This window comes from Lepidochelys olivacea, assembly GCF_965140295.1.
Source record: "Lepidochelys olivacea isolate rLepOli2 genome assembly, chromosome: 13".
Classification (NCBI taxonomy): Eukaryota; Metazoa; Chordata; order Testudines; family Cheloniidae; genus Lepidochelys; species Lepidochelys olivacea.
In genome coordinates, this window is record NC_140423.1 from 11137539 (window position 1) to 11160115 (window position 22577).

At 40.7% G+C, this 22577-nt stretch overlaps 1 protein-coding gene across 2 annotated transcripts in view; it reads right to left on the minus strand.

Annotated features, from left to right (window-relative positions):
* GNAS (GNAS complex locus) overlaps positions 1 to 22577 on the minus strand; it is a 259849-nt gene that overhangs the window by 74525 nt on the left and 162747 nt on the right. For both annotated transcript variants that reach the window (XM_084645478.1, XM_084645479.1), the window contains exons 3-4: positions 20600 to 20654; positions 20387 to 20506 (exon numbers count right to left, since the gene is read on the minus strand). In XM_084645478.1, coding sequence (XP_084501604.1) covers positions 20387 to 20506; positions 20600 to 20654 — 175 coding nt within the window. The remainder of the gene's footprint in view (positions 1 to 20386; positions 20507 to 20599; positions 20655 to 22577) is intronic.

The window sequence follows — 22577 nt, forward strand, 5'->3', positions numbered from 1 at the left end:
AGAATACAAGGTTTAATTAGCTGCTCATTTGGATAGGAAATCATCCACATTCCTAAATGGTGTGAATAAGTGCTAATTATTGCTTGCTGTTTCAGGGGAAATGTGGTACTGATGCTATCGCAAAGGAAACACACACCTACGAATAGTTTAAGATATTCTCAAGTAACTGGCTTGTATCCAAAGCTGAACACAAAGCTCTATGGGAGGGGCCAGGGTACTCAGCACTTTCTGTAACGAACATTTTGAGTGAGGATTCAGTCCCATTATCAAGAGTTTTTCATGCTTAGAAACAAACAAGGAAGATGAAATATTTTGGACTACTGCCTGCAGCACCACTGTCCTCAGATTTCTGGTAGCACAAGTTATACCGGACTTGGCTGGAAGGAGAAGAGTGGATGGTGGGAGGGGAACCCTGTTCCAGAAGCGCCTGTGAAATTTAAACGTTCATTTTCTCCTTTGCTAGCATTTCAGAACCCTACTGTATTCAGCACACAGTTCTGTATCCTTATCTGCACAATGCCTTTGGTTAAAAAGCTATCACTAGCATGGTCATATATTTCCATTTTTTCCCCCTTCAACAACATACCACACAGGCTGCCTTTGCTGCAACACAAACCCTGAGAGCTTTATTTCTCTTCTGTATGTAACCACCCATTAAAAACACCAACATCATTCTGAAGGGGAGGAAGAATGGACTCGTGGTTAAGGCATTGAGCTAGAAGTCAGGACATTTGGGTTCTATCCTCTGGTCTGCCAGAGGCTCACTGTGTAACCCTGGGTGAGGCACTCAACTTCCCTGTAATTCTTTTCAGTACTTATTAATGCTTAGCAATACAACATCCCTTTGGAAGGGAGCAAACTCATTAACGGGTTAAATTCACACAAGGCTCTCTGTACCACTTTGGCTCTGTGGTGGGGCACAGAACACAGAGGCCAGGGATGCACTGCAAAACCTCTGACAGAGAGAGGATTTGAGAATGCTTTGAGATTTTTATTTTTTTGAGTCTTTTAACCTGAGGATTGAGAGAGTCCTTTAACATCAAGTCAGTTAGTTGATTTTTGTATTGTGTGCACTTGCAGAGATGTGATAAGTACATGGTAAATTTTAAAATAAATACTCAAATCTAGTGGTTTTATCACCCTATGTAATTGTGGCAAACCATAATTCCAACCCATGCACTGAAGGGAGAGGCCATAAAGGGGCTGTACTGTAGCCCTGCTGCCACCTTTCAGGTTGGAGAGAGAAAAATCTATCCCCTCCCACAAATCTCCACATTGTGGCCTGCAAAAAGTGCAAATCTGGTTTTATGCAGGAGAGGTGAATTTCATCTAATGATTCTAAACCACTGAGCACTGTATCATCTACTCAGATTATCCTTTACTAAAATAGATCGTTTTTAAATCAATGGCCAGTGATTGGTTGGCCTAAGTTAGCCAAAGAATTCAAAACCGTAAGTATCTTGTAAATCCAACAGTAGGATCGAAGTCTAAGTCACCTTACACATTCAGTCAAATGTGGCTTTTAGCCACTAATGAACCTGGCTTCTAGATGCAATTACTACTCCATAATGTTTTTTTTTCCCACTGGACAAAATGAAAAACGCTTTGATTCTTAGAAGATCCTGTACATTGGTTTACCTAAAAGTATAAGGAGGGAGCAAAGGGAGTTACTTTAATAACTGGTCAGCTGAAGCAGCCAGGCAGAGATCATCAACAGAAGAGGGTAAAATGAAATAATGTACTTGATTTTTTTGCAAATTAGAAAACAAGAAAAAAGACTGAGGATCTCTCTCAAACCATCCTACTCACTTTTTTCTGGAAAGAAATTCTAAGTATGTATTACTCAGAGAACGGTTTGTATGACAAAGACAAAGTGAACACAGTTTGGAAAGGAGGAGTTAAGAAAAAAAAATCAAGCAAGGCAATATTGAGGAGGAGCAGGCTGCCTAGTTTTCCTTGCAAGCCAGTGAATGTTTTATTTTCACTTATCCAATGAACACGGAAAAGGTGGGAACAATTTCAACGTTGGCTTCCCATTTCACATGTGACTGAAAACAGAGGATGATGATGAATAAAAGTGAGTTTATATGAAGTTATCTACCCACCCCTCATGTAAGCTCATAAGCAAGTGCATGATTCGTAAGTAGAGCCCTGCAAATCCACAGATATCCGTGGATCATTTTTGCGGATAGTGGATCGGATGCAGATACAACCGGGCAGGGCTCTACTCACCAGTGGCACCTGGCCTGCGGGGTCTGGCTCGGGCAGCCTGGGGTATGCAGTGCTCTCAGGGCCAGCAGCCAATGGCTTGGGCTAAGCGGCAAGTTGGAGCTAGGGCTGTCCAGCACCCTCTTGCCGCGCCACTTCCTGTCCAGCGGCTCAGGCCCCTGAGGCAGCGCCAGTGTCCCCACCACAGCCCAGCCCAGCAGCACTGGCTGTGCTTCCAGTCCCGGGCCTGGCCCTGGCTCGCCACCGCCTGGGTAGCAGGGTCCAGGCCCTGCCCTAGGGATTGGAGTGGGCAGGGCCCTGGCACCCCACCCCTCCGCCCCACTGTGATGCAATGCCCTCCTGCTGCCATGTGCCATTGCTTGCAAACACCCAGGAGCAGCACGCTATGTGCTGCCCCTTCCTCTCAGTCTCCCCGCTGGGCGGCCCCTTCCCCTCTGGGCGCCCCTTGTCCCCACGCTGCTCCTTACCCCCAGTCCTCACCTTCGCGCTGCCTCTTCCCTGCAAGACCCTGCCACCCTCCTCGCACCCTCCCACTACCCCCCCCCAAGTCGCTAGCCCTCGTGAGACGGCTTGCTGTTGGGGTGTGGATGCAAGTAAAAGACAGCTAGTGGACTGCAGGTGGATACTGGCGGTTGCAGATCCACATTTTTGAATACACGCAGGACTCTATTCATAAGAATACACAGATCTGATTTTTAGAGAGAGGCTCAAGACCATGCAACACTCTCTGTGCCTTCATCTGCATCCATGAGGACAGTATGTGTGCCCAGAAGAGGCCAGACAGGTAGGTATCTAGGCATTGGCAGGTGCAAATAGAAGTACAAACATGCACATGAAGCTCATGTTTCTAATTTTTAAAAATATCTTGCTCTGAATGTACAATTTATTACCCCCGTATGTAGTTATAGCTATCAAACTGTTTACACTCTACCCTGACGTTAGTATAAGCTGTTCAAGCTATGTGCTTTCAGGAAAGCTATAGAGGTGATATTAGCATCTGAAAGTATTACTATCATGTGGGATAACTCAGAAATTTACTATAGAGGGATTTAAATCAGAATGCTCCCTTAAATCTAATTCATGCTCATGACCCAAGTTACAAAGGAAAGCATGAGGTCCTGCTGCTTTTATCCAGCTTTTTGGAACTCAAGCACAAACACCCATTAGAAGGTAGTGTTATGTTAAATAGAACAAAACAGATTCAAATTATATGCATAGTTTTATAAAAGAAATGGAGAGTCTTTTACTGATCCTATCAAGGGGAAAGGAGAGACCTAGAAGGTGTTCTGACTTAGGAACAGAACAGTTTCCTAAGTTTAGCAGAAAGCTTTGAGAACTTGCTAGTTGGTTTTCTGGAGAGCAGGAATCTATGAGAGAGATTTGGAAAGTGTACAACGTAGACAACACATATATAATCTAACAGAGAAATAAAGCTGGCTGTACTCTATCCACATGGCAACTCATGTGTATGTCCAGGGCTTATACAAAATTTTGCTTGACAATAAAAATTCCGGGCCCTAACCAGCATGTTTTTCTGCCTGTGCAAACCTTTATTTGCACGTGAGGTCCAACCAGCTTTCATTGGGACCACAACAGGAGTGAAGTCCTACTTGTGGATTCATTTGCAAGGCTGAATACTGAGTGTTTACACATTTCTCTAGCCTCAGTTCTAACCAAAACTAATGTAACTGTTCTATTCCATGCCGTAAAGCAATTTCTCTCTTTGTAGGGATTTCTGGAGTTTACACCTATTTATTGGGGAAATATTTCAATAGCTTTCTGAATTTGAGATAGTAAGCGAAACTGTGCAAAAAACCACAATAAACATTGTGTACAATACCGTAATGCTAAAGAACAACAAATCTAGCACTGAAGGACATGTACAAAAAGACAGTGATATCAGTAAAATTGATATTTACTTAACATCAAATAGCTTGCACTGACATTTAAGTTTTCCTTTAAAAAAGTTTTTATAAAATCTAAGATCATAGAAATGTTGATGACTTTAAAAAAGAAAATTCACCTTCAATAGTGAAAATAAATTTTAATTTTTAAAATTCTTCAAGATTTACTTAAGGTGTGATTAGCAACATCAGCTGGGAAAAGGGTTTTCTTCTTTTTCTTAATTGCATCATTTTTAACCTGACAGCACCCTTTTAAAAAGAATAGCATAACCATAAATCAGTTTGTAGGTCTTCTATAGAGCTAAAGATCTTGTGAGCCCTTGGTGTAAACTCTTAACATTTCTGTATATTTTCAACAAGATTCAGCTGACATCTGCTTTTATTTCGGTAGCAATTTAATTAATCTGTTCCTACACTTTAAAATTGCTTTGAGAAAAGCAAAGAAAATTATACCTAAATTTAAGGCACTACTTCCCCAACATGGATTCAATCCTAAATAAGAACTCATGAACCTAATATTGCAGGACTGTTGGGATTTGCTGGGTGTGCACACAAATTTATGATATTAAATATCTCACGTACTATTTAAATAAATTAATAAAGAGCAAAGTACTAAAAATAAAGCAGTCAATAACATTGTACAGTAGAAGTTTTTCACCATCATAATTACTACAGAAGTGATATGTGCACAATGTCATATAAAAAATAGTGCTGAATTTTGGGTGGTGTAGTTTGAGAAACTCTTAAAAGGTTTCTGTTAACTGTGTAGATGCCTTGCTGAGAACACTGCAGTAATTGAAGGGCATAATTGTACAATTTTCTAGCTGACAATATCTTAAATTTATGCACCAGATGTTATTTTATGGCATGTGACAAATTAGAGCCTAAGGCCAGGTCTACACTACCCACCGGATCGGCGGGTAGTGATCGATCTATCGGGGATCGCATCTAGTGTAGATGTGATAAATCGATCCCCGATGGCTCTGCTGTCAACTCCGGAACTCCACCAGGGCGAGAGGCGGAAGCAGAGTTGACGGGGGAGCGGCGGCCATCGATCCTGCGCCGTGAGGACGCGAAGTGATTCTAATTCGATCTAAGATACGTCGACTTCAGCTACGCTATTCTCGTAGCTGAAGTTGTGTATCTTAGATCAATTCCCCCCATAGTGTAGACCAGGCCTGAATACTAATATTGTCCCCACTTTCAGTGGGGTTTGAATTGCTGATACTGGCACAATCTTTGGATCATTATTAAAAACGAAGGCGGGGTTACACTCTTTCCTGCAGCTGCTGACACATTTACTTAGCAGCTAAATCAGGTGGGTTTTTTGTTGTTGTTTTCCTTTTTTTTTTTTTTTTTTTTTTTTAAAGAAGAACTAGGAAGTACTGTAGCAAACAAACCAAGCAACCAACCACTGTATAAAAAACAATACTGTTAGAAAGGCTATTTTTATCTTATAATATGTCCCACTGCATATCTGTTTAAGAAACAAGACAGGACACTTTTTTGTTTTTTAAACAGACCTGTATTCAACGTTTTGAGCTGACAGCAAAATGGTATTGCTCTTCCAAAATATTGTATTAAATATTTATCCTCAATGCAGGCTTCAAGAGAATTTCAACATTGCATGAGTGGTGCATGCTGCAATGCAAGCCTTCTGCCTTTTTGACTCTTTAGCAGTGGAAATCAGTCCCACCACCTTTTGTTACAATTGAAGCTTGTTAGGAAAAATAAATACAAATCGAAAGGCAAAGCTAGGAAACTTTAAAAAAAAAAAAAAGGATCAGGCAAACTAATAAAGCTGGCAGCCAATGTTACTACAGAAAGGGAAAAGGAGATTAATTATAGAGCATATCAGCAGAGAGCTACTTTGCTAGAGATACTGTCATATCTTTTCTGACTATAAATTGGTTAAAAAAAAAAAAAAGAAAAAAAGAAGAAGTCCTGTATGTTGTCAACTGCATTGATAACATAGTAATAGTGTAAAATGTTTCCTGTTTTATGGACCTAGTAAAATAGGACCTATTCTTTCATATCTGAAACACATCAAAATCTCACTAATTCAAACAAGCGCAGCCTACACAATTCAGTAAATTGGGCCCTGATCCTGCAAAAAGTTATCACCTGGTATAGCGCATACTCCTGAAAGTGACCAGTTGAAGTCAGCTACTGCTCACTACTATGCACAGGTTTCAGAGTAGCAGCCGTGTTAGTCTGTATTCACAAAAAGAAAAGGGGTACTTGTGGCACCTTAGATAAGACTAAAATTTATTTGAGCATAAGCTTTCATGAGCACTTCATCGGATGCATTCAGTGGAAAATACAAATGCACCCGATGAAGCGAGCTGTAGCTCACGAAAGCTTATGCTCAGATAAATTTGTTAGTCTCTAAGGTGCCACAAGTACTCCTTTTCTTTTTACCATGCACAGTGTGCATTATCATGAATAGCAGTTACTTACGATGGGACCACTCTCAGGAATCTTCAAAATGTTAACACTGGGCTTATTGCATGATCAAGCGTTAGTCAATAATTAACATTATTAAAAAAATATCAAGGATATTGCACCACAAAGTATACTTATAGTTTATATATTTTGACAAGTGTACTTTAGTTTCAATTATTTACTGTGAAACTTCATAATATCCTAGCACACGTACTATGTTTTGTACAAGTAATGGGGCTAATGCGAGATCTAGCTACAATCTCTGTTTTTAAAGCGGGGAGACATCAGTGGGGTTTTTGTTGAGAATTAGCAGGACTGCAGGTTAGCAAAGTGTGAATTAGTGAGATTTTACTATTTAAAAAAAATTTCCCATAGCCACATGGCGCAAATCAGAGCCACAACAAGCAGCTATGCTGCATCTAATTAGTACAGTAGTTATATACTTTTTAATGAAAAACACAAGAATGAACCTGAGGGGCTAAGTCAGAGCCCCCTCTGTTAAAAGGCTTTATAAAACCCTTCCTTCCTAATTCATCAGTATTCAGGATTTTATTTGTATTGTTGAAGCTGGCTGTTTGTTCTTATCCTGTAGTTCTGGCTTGCCAAACTCAGTTGAGGTAACAAACCCCTGAGGCTAACTGAATTGTTTGACTATTCATTAGAAGAGCTGTTTACTGAGAAGGTGGTGGAGTGAAGACGACAAAAGTGTCCAGAGATGACATCAGAGGCTCAAACATCCAATCAGATCAGCCTCTGATCATATCTGGAGCATGTCTTATTGCTTTTTAATAAAAATGGTAAAAAACACTTTGCACTTCTGTAACACCGACCAGTTGAGCATCTCAAACTACTTTATAAACACTAGTAATTTAAGCCTCACAACAGACCCCCTAAGATAGACAGATACACGTATTTTATAAATGAGAAAAACATGACAGAATAGTGGACTTGGCCAAGGTCACACAGCAAGTCTGTGGCAGAACCAGGAATAGAAACCAGAGCTGCCCACAAGTCCTGTTCTTTAATGGCTACACTATGCTCCCTGTTGTCCATAGACACCCCGGATAACAGTTTCTCTGTTTTCCAGCTCACCACTATTACCTACTAGATAATATGTTTTCCCTATCTCCACCCTCAAAATCTATGGAATTTAGAACTGTGTGAAGATGACATTCCAATTTAGAAGTGAACAGGTTTGTCACTGCACCGTATGGCTACGGAAGAAGACTGGCAAATGACAGTCAAGCACTGTGTTGAACCTGGTAACCTTTTAGACTCTACCTTTGTAACTAAGATATCAATAAAAATTCTGCTAGCATGCACATAAAAAGCACTAAGCTTTTTATGGCAATCATGTGCAGTATATAAGCAGATCTAACTTTTCTGTATTTTTTTTCTGCTATACCTTAAATCATTATTTCTTTGATCTGGACTAAGTCAGACTGTTCTGTTTAGGAAAATATTTACAATTCTTCTGTAATAGAAAAATGTAACGGGGAAGAGCGGAATTTACTGTTGCTATGTTGGTCTTGCACTGCAGGATTGTGAATCAGAGAGACCAACTTACACTATATTTTGCAGTTCCCATGAGTAAGCAGGACTTCGAAAGGTCATAGGATTAAGAGGACAACAACTTATGACTCTTTCCACGCAGAAGGATTAATTTTCCTTTCCATATACATACAACAAATGTTATTGGGAATTATACATGTATGTCAATGTAAGTAGAAATCTCAGCATTGGCAAGTGTATTTTGCTGGATAAGAAAATCAGTTACACCATATTTGTGGTATTTGGTATAGAAATTATAAATCAATTACATTTGTTAACTATTTTCCTGCGCAGATAGTTCAGAGAAGATCATTTCAAATCATAAGTAAAAGACAATAGCATGTACATAGAAAATCTTGTTTACATTTTCTTAAATTTCCTTTCTCCATAGATTCCCCAAACTCCTTCAATACCCTTACTGCTCTGGTATAGAATTTAAAAGGGGATCTAGAATTTTTAATATCTAGTTAATGGAAATTATGTCAAGAGACTTGAAATGACTTTTCATTCTATTTAAAAAATACATCTGGTCAATTATTAAGTTAAGTACAAACTTAGAAATAGCAAGCAAGAGTGAGTATCAGTGATACTTAGACTGTGGCTCTTTAATGTGTCTCATGAACCACAACGGGGAAGAGCACATTTGGTAGAGATATGGAAAGAAGAGAGAATGCAACATTTTAAAAGAGATGAATGCAAATGAATGCATACTGCCATCTTCCCCAGCTAACACTGGAAAGTCTATTCAAGACTGCCACAAAGTTAGAATAGTTTGTTGCAAAAAGTTCATCCAAAACTCTGAGAAGTCACAAAGCGCACTTCTTCCTGTACTTAAGATTTAATTTGCTGCAAAATTGCTTAACATAATGTGACTGCTTCAACTACAGACTCTCTACACAACTCTAAGCGACCAGTCAGAAAATACTGTTGTGGGCCTGCAACCACAGGGACTATCACTCCCGAGGGAATTCTGCACCAAAAAAGGAAAAATTGTGCACCCGCCCACCATAAAAAAAAAAAAGTATTCTGCACACAGTATTTTAAAATTCTGTAAAATTTTAGAAATTTTATTGGTCAATAAATAAATGTGGAGCTCCAGTATGGCAGTGGGGAGCACAGGCCACTGGCTGCACAGCATGAAGGTGGGAGATCACGCTGCAGCCCTGCCCTCTTGCCCTCCCCAGGACATGGACTCGGCACTGATACTGCACCCGACCCTGATGCACAGGGCAAGGGCTGGGCCTGCTCAAGAAACACCTTGGGGCCCTGCCCCTCCCCACCAGGTGCACCAGTAGGCAGGCTCAGCCCTGCAGGATCCAAGTATGGAGGAGCTTGGCGGGGAGGGGCGGATCCAGGTGTGGAGTAAGAGGGTTCTGTGTGGTGCAATCTGAGTGCAGGTGGGTCAGTGAGGAGTCTGGGTGCAGGGCGGGTCTGGATGCACCGGAGCTCTTGGGGTGGGGATCCAGTTGAAGATGGTTGGGACTTAGCGGGGGTGCGTGAGGGGGAAGGGGCTCAGCAGCGGGAGTCTGGGTGCTGCGAGAGTGGGGCTTGGTGGGTTGGGAGTCTGGGTGCAGCTGTTGGAGCTCAGTGGGTGGGGGTTCGGGTGCAGGGGGCTTGTCAGGGTGGTCTAGGTACATAGGGGGTGGGGCTTGTCAGGGTGACTGTTTGAGTGCGTGGAGCTCAGCAGAGGGTGGTGTGGATGCAGGGGTGAGGGGTCAGCGGGGAAGAGTGATGAGGGCAGGAAGTGCGAGGAGGTTTCTAGGGATGGGTCTGACCTGGACCCGGCTGCTCCATGCAGGGAAACTGTAGTTCTCCCCCACCCCAAGCCCAGCCAGGACTACCAGCTGATCTCAGAGCAGGGTAGGAGCCACTGGATGGGGTGTCCCCAGCCCCCCACAGTGATTTACCCCTCCACCAGGGGTGAAAGTAACTTAACGGATTTACTGGTACGCAGGGTGGCAGGAGTCCTGGGCAAGGTTGGGCAGTGGGGCGGCTCTGGGCCCCGGAAGGGGTGGGGCTGGGGCCAGACTCCCCCAGCCAACCCTTCAGCGCTGCCTGGCCCGAGGTGGCGATTTAAAGGGCCCGGGGCTCTGGCCACTGGTGCCCTTTAAATCACCCCTGGAGCCCTATGGTAGTGGTGGCCAGGAGCCCCAGGGCTTTGGCCGCTGCCCGGAGCCCTGGGCCCAGTGGCAGCCGCCTCTTTTGCCTAGCCCACATCAGTGGCCCTGCCACTACGCTCGGCTGTGTACTGGCAGCCACTTTCTTACCAGTACGTCGCACCGGACTGTAGTGGCTTACTTTCACCTCTGCTCTCCACTGGCTGCTCTGGGCACCCACCACCATAGTTGGTGATGGGGGTGGAGAAACCCCCCTACAACACTACGAAGTATGGGGATCAAGTGTAAAAACATCACTTCCACCACATTTCTAGTCCATCACCACTCTGAACTCAAACTGGATAGAAAGATAGTCAAGATCATCTGAATTTTCCCCAGGCCCATTTTCACATCTCACGGAAACTGCAGAGGGGGTATTCTATTGTGTTGCACCAAAAGTGAACCAAATGCATCAAAGAAACATACTGATGGAGAACACATTCTGTTCTGACTTACCCCACCCCGCACCCTGGGAACACCATTGAAATAGCAACATGGACTGGTTTATGTTTTCCATTTTAACATATTCTACAACCTCAAAACATAGAGCTGTGATGTTCTCGCAGTTTTTAAGCACCAAGTTGTCCCCTATACAGCATTTATTATTCTGATTACATGGAAAATGAGAGAGTATCACCTAATCTTGGACAATTCAGTTGGCTGAGAGATGACAGTACAGGCAATATGATGGGTGAAATAAAAGCAGTCCTAGCACAAACTCAGCAAGATCTCCCACTTATTAGGTTTTTCGCTCAAGCCATAAACCAAACATTTCTATTTGCTACATTTGCAAAGTAACCTCAGTGATCAACGTTTATCCCATACTTCAATTCCTCACATCCCAACAAAAATCAAATTTCTCCTCATTCTTTATTTTTTCTAATGACCGAACCATACATTTTCTAAAAGATTCAGGACAGAAAACCAACAACTATTTAGATTATTCTGTATTTTTACAATGTGTCCACAGGAAGAAAAATCACGCCAATTCTAAGGCTTCCTATCATTTCTGTTTTATCATCAGCTCTGTTACAATTAACCTCCTCAGCTATCTTGACCTGGTTCACGTTGATTAACAGAGCATTTTTGTCAACTTATTTTCCTCCCCTAAACTAATCACACTGATCATTGTAAATTTAAAACCATAAATACCTACTACAGAAAAATATCATCATTCGGTTTCAAAATTTAAACTCTGGTTTCAATGATGTACTTTTCTATTCACCTAAAGAAGTGAAGGACAATGATGCTGTCTTCAGGATTGTCTTTATTTTTTTATTTTTACGCACAAGCAGTAATCCAACATCCATTCTAAGCAATTTTGAAACCAATATGTAAAACTGGCTGCTAGTTAATAAAAAGGAAAAAGTTCACAAATGAGAATTTTTCCAAGCTTCACACACCATCAAGAAAAGTGGTTTCTACCTCTTCCCACATTTTTCACCAGAGCTAAACTGAGGTCTCATATTACTCCACAAATCATATTACTACATAAGCCTTCATTAGCTTTACAAAATATATAACAGAACGCTTACTGGAACACTAGGAAGTACAATGGGTACAACTGACTTGATCTCAGATACTTCAAAACTGTTGAGAACTTCTGAACACTGATAAAATGCTTCTTACTGTGACTATATAGGACACGGGGTTTTGAATCTCGATGCCTCCAGGCAGGTGCTTTTGCTGGGAAGCACCAACTACAACAAATTCATGTGTAGCTAAGGAAAAAAAACCCTTATAACCAGTTGTAAATGGCCAGAAATTTTCTAATTTTTAGGAATTATTTTGGTACTGCTGATTTACACTATTTTTTTTAACTTTGGATTTCTCTCTTTAAAAATGTTTCTAGAGTTCATAAATAGTGCAAATTTTACAGTTCCTGAAGGATGAAATCCATTGTTCATCCACAGACATGGTACCAACATGGCCATGGCAAGTGCTGGGCTTCCCTCAAATCTTGTCTGGAAGCAACACCTTATAAGAAGACTTTTGAATCTCTATGTCCATTCAATCTTTTTCCTTTGCTTGGACTGCCCAAAATTGTGCGTCAGTTATGATGGAGGTTCTTAGGGTGAGGACTGAAACCTCTCATTTCTCATAGGCCACAGAACAGTCCATCAAATGGTAATGATTGCTTGTGGCCACTTCTGATCCAGACTGGGTTCAGACTGGAAACTTGTCGACAGACTCCATGTTATTTTATCAATCCCCTAACTCAGCCAGTCCCCTTTTAAAATTTAGATATTTGTATATTTAGATTTCAGAAACTATCTGATGAAAATATGCCGAAGACAAGACGTTGGATACAGTGCTATTCAAAACACATTGAAGCTCTTTGGATAAGCGTCAGTAAAACAGAGAAGGTTTTCTCTGAAGGTTCATAGCTTCAAGAGAGTCTCCTAGCCTCCTGCCACTGGAATACAAGGTACACTGAAACAGGAAGCAAGGATTAAAAAAATGGGGATGTTACTGTGAATTAAGCACTTAACTGCTTACTGTCAGCTGGCCAGATCACCTGCCACTAAATGCTAATACAAAAACCAAACACTTGTTTTCAGGAAATCTAGTTGTCCATTACCAAATGTGCTGAATTTTTAACTAAATCATGTCACCAAATACACTGTCTTCCTCTCAATTTAAGGTCATGTTTAAGGCTAAGATTATGTCATGGAAGTCACAGATTCCATGACATTTTCTGCTTCAGCCCCGGGGGGCCCCCAGAGATCCCTGCTGCCGCGGGTGGTGAGGCGAGGGAGCCCTGGAGCTCCCACCCACCCTGGGGAGCAGCTGCTGGACTCCACCTTCCCCTTCCACAGCAGGGCTTAGGCTTTGCCCCATTTTGTTCTTAGTAAAAGTCAGGAGCAGGTCACGGGCGTTCGTGAATTTCTGTTTACTGTCCGTGACTTTTACTACAAAAAACTGTGACACAATCTTAACCTTAGTCACATTTAATAAGACACTGCACTATATGAAATTTATTCCCAACTCAGAATCTTGGGTGTTCCTATGTTATGTTTAAGACATCTTTCAAATAGCTCAGTACATTAGTGAAGATAATTTTACCTTTTTTTATTCATTTTTCTGCTCTAGCCAGATTGCATGGTCTAAAGCAGGGGTTCTCAAACTGGGGGTCAGGACCCCTTAGGGGGTCACGAGGTTATTACATGAGGGGTCGCAAGCTGTCAGTCTCCACCCCAAACCCTGCTTTGTCTCCAGCATTCATAATGGTGTTAAATATATCAAAAAGTGTTTTTAATTTATACAGGGGGAGGGGTCACACTCAGAAGCTTGCTATGTGAAAGGGATCACCAGCACAAAAGTTTGAGAACCACTGGTCTAAAGAAACTTGAGTTCTAACAAAATTCTACCAGTGACAATGAAGTGTACGTAAATCACTTAGGTAGTGAAGTCTTAGCTGAATCACTTAATGTCTCATATCTCTGTTTCCTCACCTACAAAAGGGACGTTATGAAGATTAGCTAACGAATAATGTTAAATACATAAGAACGGCCATATTGGATCAGACCAATGATCCATCTAACCCAGTATCCTGTCTTCAAACAGTGGCCCATACCAGATACTTCAGTGGGAAAGAACAGAATAGACAATCAGCAAGTGATCCATCCCCTGTGGTCCAATCCCAGCTTCTGGCAGTCAGAGGCTAGGGACACCCAGAGCATGTGGTTGCAACCCTGACCATCTTTGCAAATAGGCACTGATGGACCTATCCTCTATGAACTTATCTAATTTTTTTTCGAACCCCATTATAGTTTTGGCCTTCACAACATCTCCTGGCCACAAGTTCCACAGGTTGACTGTGCGTTGTGTGAAGAAATACTTCCTTTTGTTTTAAACCTGCTGCCTATTAATTTCATTGGGTGACCCCTAGTTCTTGTGTTATGGAAAAAGGTAAATAACATTGCCTTATTCACTTTCTCCACACTATTCATGATTTTATAGACCTCTATCATATCCCCCTGCCGTTAGTCGTCTCTTTCCAAGCTGGGGAAAAAAAAAAAAAAAGCAACCCAAACACCAAAATGTCATGTGGGTGTTAAATGCGGTTTATCTTTGACTCAGTACTTAGAAAACATGTGTTTTCCAGACCACGTGCAAATGAGTGCTTTGAAGATGATCATGTGAGGTGAATTCAAATGGGAGAGTGCTCAGCATCTTGCATTATCTGGCCTTAAATATCTATAGCCCTCAAAGGGCAACTCCTTTATATTTTGGAGATGTAACAGCACAAGTGTTCTCTCTATTATGTTTCTCCATCTGCTTACTTTGCAGTTTCTGCATATCCTCATAGAAAATCCAGTTCAAACACCACACTGAGAGCAGAGTGTCTGGATGCCAGCTGGAACATGAGTTCCAAATGAGCAAATGGGAAAGAAAGATGGTAGACCCTAAGATGTAAAAGAGTATATCTATTATTGCATTTAAATGCAATTAAATATCATCACTACTGCTAAAAAAATTCCCCAAATTCCACAGTATTAACACCCAATATATGAAAGGTGTGATTACTATCTTATTTAAAAAAAGGGGCGGAATGTGTTGTTTCAATGTGCTGCTGCTAGCCCCAAACACTGGTAAAGAGTCAGAGCAGGTAAAGTCCTTCTGTATTTGGCTATTGGCACTGCATGTGTCTGGGGGTAAAGCAATGTACAAGAAAAGACAGAAAGTGTGGGAAGGGTAGAGAAGAAAACATACTGGGGGACCTTTTACATTCTCCCTTCCCTCGCCCCACAATGACTGATACTGTAGCTTTCTCAGGTTAAAATAAAGTATTAACTCCCATATTGTGTCTCCTCTGTGAATTCAAAATGTAGGCATAAGCAGAAAGTAAAGTTAAATGAACAATTTGCTTTTAGAATTCCCTTATTTTTTCTCTCAACTAATTACAGATTTCATTTTTATTTTAAGTGATAGTATTTACATTTAAAAAGTAGTAAGTGGAGGTTACTGCAGCACACACATACAGTGATACTGGCATCTTGCAGCCTCTTAAAACAGTTTAAAATGATTTTAGTGAATGATGACATTTATCATACAACCAGGATCTGCTTAGCTGTACTGCGTAACTTGCAAACCAGAGGGCTGAGGCTTCTCTCTCCACCTACAGAAAATTGTGGGCTTTTTGGAGTTTTAGATTTTGTGTTTTTTTGTGCAGTCTGGTGCATTTAAATCCTCCATAGCACATAAAGTTTGCATTATTCCTACCGAGACATTCACAGACTATACATTTCAATTACTATGCCCGGGGAGTTAACATCTCGGGACATCCTCAGTCTTTAATTTATTTAATTCACATAATTAATACACAGGTTACATTTTTCAGGTGCCAGTGGAATATAACCTACACTCAAATCAGGTCAGCTGAGACTACAGTTCATATCATCACTGGGGACAGAACCTGCTAACAGTATTTGTCCAAGCTGGTAGCTAATGGAAATCCAGTTTAAAACCTCAATTTTTCAAACACTTATATACAACATGCTTAACTTTAAATATGCCAATTGGACTACTCAAAGAGCATAATGTTAAGCACATACATATGTCTTTGCATGATCGGTGCTTAAAAATTGAAACAATTTCTTTGCTCAAGAAAACATGAGAGTTCCATGAAGCATTTGTAATCAACCTAAACTGGTGACTTGTATCCCTAAACTGGTGTGTCGCCTTTTACCTTAGAAATACACACACAAAGGCTCTTGTTTGGAGATGAAATATCTGTGGACTTGGGCAGATTCCCTCTCTTACTTCACACACAACCAACACAAGAGAAAGAGCAGATATTAAGGGAGGTGGCTAAAAGGAGTGGTAGTATAACAGGAACAAAGTGGATGATAATCCTTCCATTCCTGCAGCATCCGAGCTATTCTAACAAAAAGAGTTTTTGGAAGCTGGATGATGGAATGTTAGGGCCCAAAGCATCAGTTGTAGTTTGGAAGCCCATTTTGGAGAGCTGGCACGGGAATGTTTAGTTCTGTACATAACCTGCCAGCTGGGGGCACTAGACCGCTCAGTAAGGAGAAAGAAAAGGAGTAGTTGTGGCACCTTAGATTTGTTAGTCTCTAAGGTGCCACAAGTACTCCTTTTCTTTATGCGAATATAGACTAACACGGCTGCTACTCTGAAACCTGTCAGAAAGGAGAGAAACCAGAAGTGGGGGAGGTGGGAAATTTAAAAGAAGCTCTCGTCCTAAGCTCTGATGGATCGAGTCCCATTCTTCTCTCTCACAAACTGATAGAGATAACTGGGGCTTCACAGCAGCTAGTCAGCTTAGAAGAAAAACGGTCCAGCTGAGTGAGAGGCAGGAGAAGTGGGCCAGTGCCCTCAGTAAAAAATTGCTCAGAATACCAGAATTCTTGTCTCTCTTCTTTCACACTTCCCCATCAATGCGGGAATGAAGAGGTTTTCCAGTCTCACTAGTGTTTGCATTTGCATGGTAGTCTGTAGTCTCAGCCACAAGTGTGTAAGCATCCCAAAGCAGAGCTGCTCTCTCTGGGGGTTCATATCCAATATTGACAGATTAACCCTTTCTTTCTGTGGGATCATCCATGACTGACAAGTCATCACCTAACGATCAGTTTTCCTAGGATTCTGCCAGCCCACTGTATCTGTGGAGTGCCAGATGTCTTCAAGTCTTGGCAGTGGATCAGTGTTAACAGAACCCACTTGCTAGTCTGTAACCATCACAAGAATACAGACCAGATCTCACTATGAAGCTCTTAGGGCATAGTATTTAGAGATGTCTATATAACAATAAAGACACCACTGACCATGCCTCTTGCTCATGCCAAGGACACCAAGGGTAGCAGTTGTATAAATACAAAACAACGGCCTATCAGTCAGTCAGGTGAATCAATGCCAGAAGAATCAATCATATCTTCCACTTCTTCAGTACCTTCCATTAAAAATACCACAAACCTCTACAAACGTTAATGAATTAATCAACACAATATCCTTATGAGGTTGGATTGTATTAGTCCCTAGAATAACTCTCATAAAAAGTAGAATTTGAAATTATCACAAAACTAAAATATTGTAAAAATGGTTAATTTATTAACGGAAGCAGGGAGGAGATCGTTAAACAAGTTCAAATACATCTGAAAGAGAATAAGATTGCTTCTATGAATTCTACCTTGCTCTAACGCATGAAGACAGCTTTTATACTGGATGAATATAGCACATATATTCTATTACTAAGGACCATGGAACAAACCCCCAAAATACTTCATTGTGTGAATGTTTCTAACCTTGCTGGATTTGTAAAGAAACATTCCCTAAAAATTGTATTTCTATAACTAATTGCCTTCAATCCAGACTGTTGATTTACTCAGCTCTTAATCTGTAAATAAAATAAGGCAAACTTTTGAGGCTTCCTTTTTGATTAGAAAAGGACTGATCCATTTATGTTGCTAGAGAGAATAGCAAACAAATATTCCATATTATATTGAGCATTCCCCAATTAGATCTTTGTGTCCCTCAAAATAAGCATGTCTCAAAGCCACCAAAAGGAAATCCTATATTTATGAGAAAAAGCACAGAGGATATTCCAAATATGTAAGAGGAATCTCTACTAACTGCAAGCAGGACTGAGAAAGGGTCCAGATGAAAGTTTTTCAGGTTGTGACTGGATTGAAAAAAAACAGGCTGGACCTCTTGATTTTCTTCATTGTATATTGAACGCAGCTTAATTTACTGTACACGCATGTGCACATGCATTGTCGGTTTATTCAAATATTTGCTGTTCCCAGACTATAAAACTATCGCTTGCTTCAGGAAAAAAGTCACAAATATCACTAACTGGAAGAAAACTCTGAGGCCCGCAACAAGCCAAAAGAGAAGAGTCAGATTTAAAAATCAGAGGTTGATCACAGAGAATCATAGGAAAATATCACATTATTATATGTCTGAACCTGAAGCACCAAAAAATGCTGGTCTTGGTGAGACCTGAAGCCAATGCAAGAGTGAGTGGAGAGGTAATGCTTTGGCCCCCAGAAATACTTGTAACTATTGCACTCAAAATATGGAATTCTTTGTAGCACTGAAGCACAAGATTTTTCATTTAACTAAAAAACATGAGAGGTAGTTTTAAAATTAAAATCTTACGTGGATTCACTGCTTTACAGAGATTGATTGTTTATGCTAATTACTACTGCTACTTTGGTATTCTTACTATATTGGCTTTGGGGCAAACAAGACATTACCCCACCTTTCTGATTTTGTTGAACTTTGCTGGTTCTCTGGATTGTGAGATCACTGTGCCAATCTCAATATTGGAGTGCTGGTCATTAGTGACATGTTCGTTAGATACAAGGTATGTGAGGACATTCCTTGTGTAAGTTGACTGATGCAGAAAAATTATCGGCAGCAATAATAGCTATAAAATGTCTCCATCGCTGAATTTGTAGACTAGCTGGTTTAAACAGTTTTTAAAGCTTAGATGGGTCAAAATCTTGCCAGGGCAAGCGATCCCACATCTTCAGGACTTCTTGCACCTTTCTATCTAGCATCTGGTGCTGGTCACTGGTAGAGACAAAATATTGGACTAGATGGACCCTAGCTTTGTTACAGTATAGTAATACACCCTTCAGTCCTCTGGAACCCATGAAGTCTTTTGAATCTTGCCACTGGAATTGCTGCCATAACACTACAACTAAGTATCATATGCTATGAGCTAATTAACAAAACTGCCTTTCCAGTGGTTTTCCAAGTAACTAGAAGTAGCACCTTGTATTTTTATGGGGCTGCTGAATGTCTCCAAGGTCAAGTGACAGCATTAGCAAGTCAGACGCAGCAGATATATCCTCAAAAAACAAGTTAACTAATGATACCTTTTGTCATTTACTCTGGGCTTGCTCTGGCTTTAAAGCCATTGGCTAGGTTTAATGAGGTTCAGGGAGTGAGGAGGGGCAGTCCACTAGTGAGAACTCTCAGTGTAGCTCTGGATAGGTTAGCTGTGGTGGCATGTAGGATGGAGTCATGCCAGAACTCTGCCACCCTTCCAAAAGATATAGCATGCATCATCCTCTACACTAGCTCAACACTGCCAGCTAATGAGCTTGACCCCACCCTATCTGGACAGGCTGGCTTGCAGCAGTGCACCATCAGAACTGCCAGTCCTACATCCCCTAGATCAGTGGCTCTCAACCTTTCAAAACTTACTGTACCCCTTTCAGAGTCTGATTTGTCTTGAATACCCCCAAGTTACACCTCATTTAAAAACTATTTGCTTATAAAATCAGACATAAAAATATGAAAGTATGATAGCATACTATTACTGAAAAATTGTTTACTTTCCAATGTTTCCAATTATAAAAAAAATCAATTGAAATATAAATATTGTACTTATATTTCCATGCATAGTATTTAGAGCAGTACAAACAAGTAATTGTCTGTAGGAAATTTTAGTTTGTACTGTCTTTGCTAGTGAGTTTTATGTAGCCTGTTGTAAAACTCGGCAAATATCTAAAGGAGTTGATGTACCCTCTGGAAGACCTCTGTGTACCCCTGGTTTAGAACCACTGCCTTAGATTGTGGCTGGCTAAATAAGAGAAACAGGGGGAGAGAAGTGAGCTCCTGGAGTCCCAGGCAGGACAACCCACAATCTGGTCCTGCATATTTTAGTTATGTTACTGTATATTTTATTTACTTAACCAACACAAAAAGTAACTCAAGAGGGACTTATCATTTATATGGATAACAAGAATAGCATTAGCTATTATGGCTAGCTATCAAAAAAACTTGGGAAGGGGATATAAAACCTAATGTTTCAGTGCTTAAACTATCTCTAACTATATGGGATTAGAAGGAGATCTTCATGAGGGACAAAATTATCCCACATTTGCCTGCGTGGGGGGGGGGGGGCTTCTTGCACCTCTTCCTCAGCATCAGGTACTGGCTTTTGTCAGAGAGAGTATATTGATCTCGATGGACAACTGGTCTCACCCAGTAAGGGAGTTCCTATGTACCTAGTAAAGACGGCTCATTGAATTGCATGATATTCTTGTAAGCATCTACTGTGACACAGGTGAAAAATAATCATCCAAACAAAAAGTATGATTATAACTGAAGAGGAAATTTACTTACTGGTGAGAAATCAAAGTCTATCTGGTTAGCTAAGTTTAAGATATAATCGATTCGAAACTGGTTCTCTGGATTGGCTAGCTCCACTGGTGGTGCCAAATTGCCCATTGCTGTCACTATTGTCTGCAAAGAAAGAGAAAAATACCCCATATTTGTTAATGAGATAGTGGTTAAAAACAGCTTTTAGAAGCAAGAAATAATTGTTTGTAGACTTACCTCTATAGCTTCTTTAATATTGTTTTTAATATCCTGAATTTTCATTTTTTTCTCCCTGTAACCAAGGAAACATACGAATTAAATTTATGCACCACAAAAACAGAGGTTTCTGAAGTGGAATGCAAATGAAAAAGTACTTCATTAGAACAAAACATACAACAAGTGAGATGCCTGCTTACTCCCATTCAGTCACTGAACACATCTGTAATTAGACCACCAACTATCTTACCTGTTTAGGAAAACAGATTTTGATTTCAGATACATGTGTTTAATCATAATAAACCCATATAAACTTATTAAAATTGCAGTCTTGGATGGAGAGGAACTCATCTTAGTGCTACTACGGACCTTCTGTAGATCAAGCAGGTTTGGATTCATTTGAGTGCAAAGAATAGAAATACCTGGAGGCTGTTTATAGAAGAGCGGAAAAGAAGAGATAAAAGAGACAAGTTACCAAAAGTCAAAACAACCAAGAAAAAACAAAGCAGACCAGGGTAACACAAAGATTTAAGGGTGAAAAGAAAATCAGAGAGGAAAACGTCTGTAACAGAGAGCTCAGACCAGAAGGAGATATACAATTTAATCACATGAACATGCAAAGTATAGTGTGGATAGGAGGGCTAATCTATTACATAGAATTACCAACATAATACAGGAGACAAGATGGGTGAGGCAATATCTTTTATTGGTCCAGCTTCTGTTGGAGGAAGGGACAAGCTTTCGAGCTTCACAGAGCTCTTCTTCAGGTCCTGAAGACATTGACTCTTAACAAAATTACTCTCAAGGTAAATCCATCAGGTATGTCATGTAATGTATGTCATATGCAAATCTGACCACAAAAGTTATTTAAATATTTAATATTAAATCAAAGAAGATGTATAATCAACATATTAAAAACACCTGATGTAACCATGAATCTTAATGCAGTAAAATGAAACTGGAAGTATAATCAGCAATCAGGAATGCAGAAGAAGAGCTGAAGGAAAAAAAAATTCTGCTTCAACAATAATACAGGCAGACATAGTTGGCTGGAGATGGGTGGAGAAATCTGTTTATAGAATAAAACATGAATAAAAAGCCTTTGGGGAAGAAGACAAAGTCCAAAGAACACACATACAGTGCACTAGCTGCTTGCCACGTTGCATTTTGTGACTTGCTGCAGGTCTGGAGGTAATTTTTCTACAGCTGCTAGGATCCAATTGTGGTGCAAGCGTTGCACTTATGGACTGAAAGAACACAGCAGCATTAAGGCATCTTGCACTGATGCGCCATGTACCTTGAAACAGACGGGCAGGGTAGTGGAATTCTAGAATCAAATAGATGTGAAGTCTCAGTTGTGGTTGTGTTCCTAATCTACCTACAGACCACCTGATTCCAAATTTATTGTATTTGGCGACTACCAGTTCTTGCTTCAGGGATCTGACACAGCTGATGGGAACAAAGCAATGAATCAGTAGAGGCCAAAAGCACTGAGCTAAGAAAAATAAGTAAATAAGGGAAGGACAGGCGCCTGCTCTCCCTCTTTTCCTTTTCATTGTCCTCCTTCATTTCTATTCCCGCTGCGCGTGCACGCACACGCACACACACTAAAGAGATGACAAGGGATTCCCTCCCTCCCCCAACACCAAGCACACTAACATTTTACAAGACAAAGGTGGGTCCAAAAATGCTATGCAGTTAATACAACAATTGCATTAACCGCTGTGACTTCCCACTTCTAAAGGTTAGTGCTCTTACAGAACAGGGTAAACATTAAACAAAACAATGCAATGAAACTGCTAGGGATGAGAGAAGATGGAAGGCAGGAAGCAAATGGGAACTGATTCAAACTTCACAGTGAGAGACTTTCATTTACTCTGGTTTGATTTTGTTCCCTTTATTCAAAGGGGCCCTGAACCTGCAAACACACGCAGTTTTACTGAAGTCAACGGGACTACTCATCTCCTCAAGTTAGACGTAGGTGTCAGTGTTTCTACAG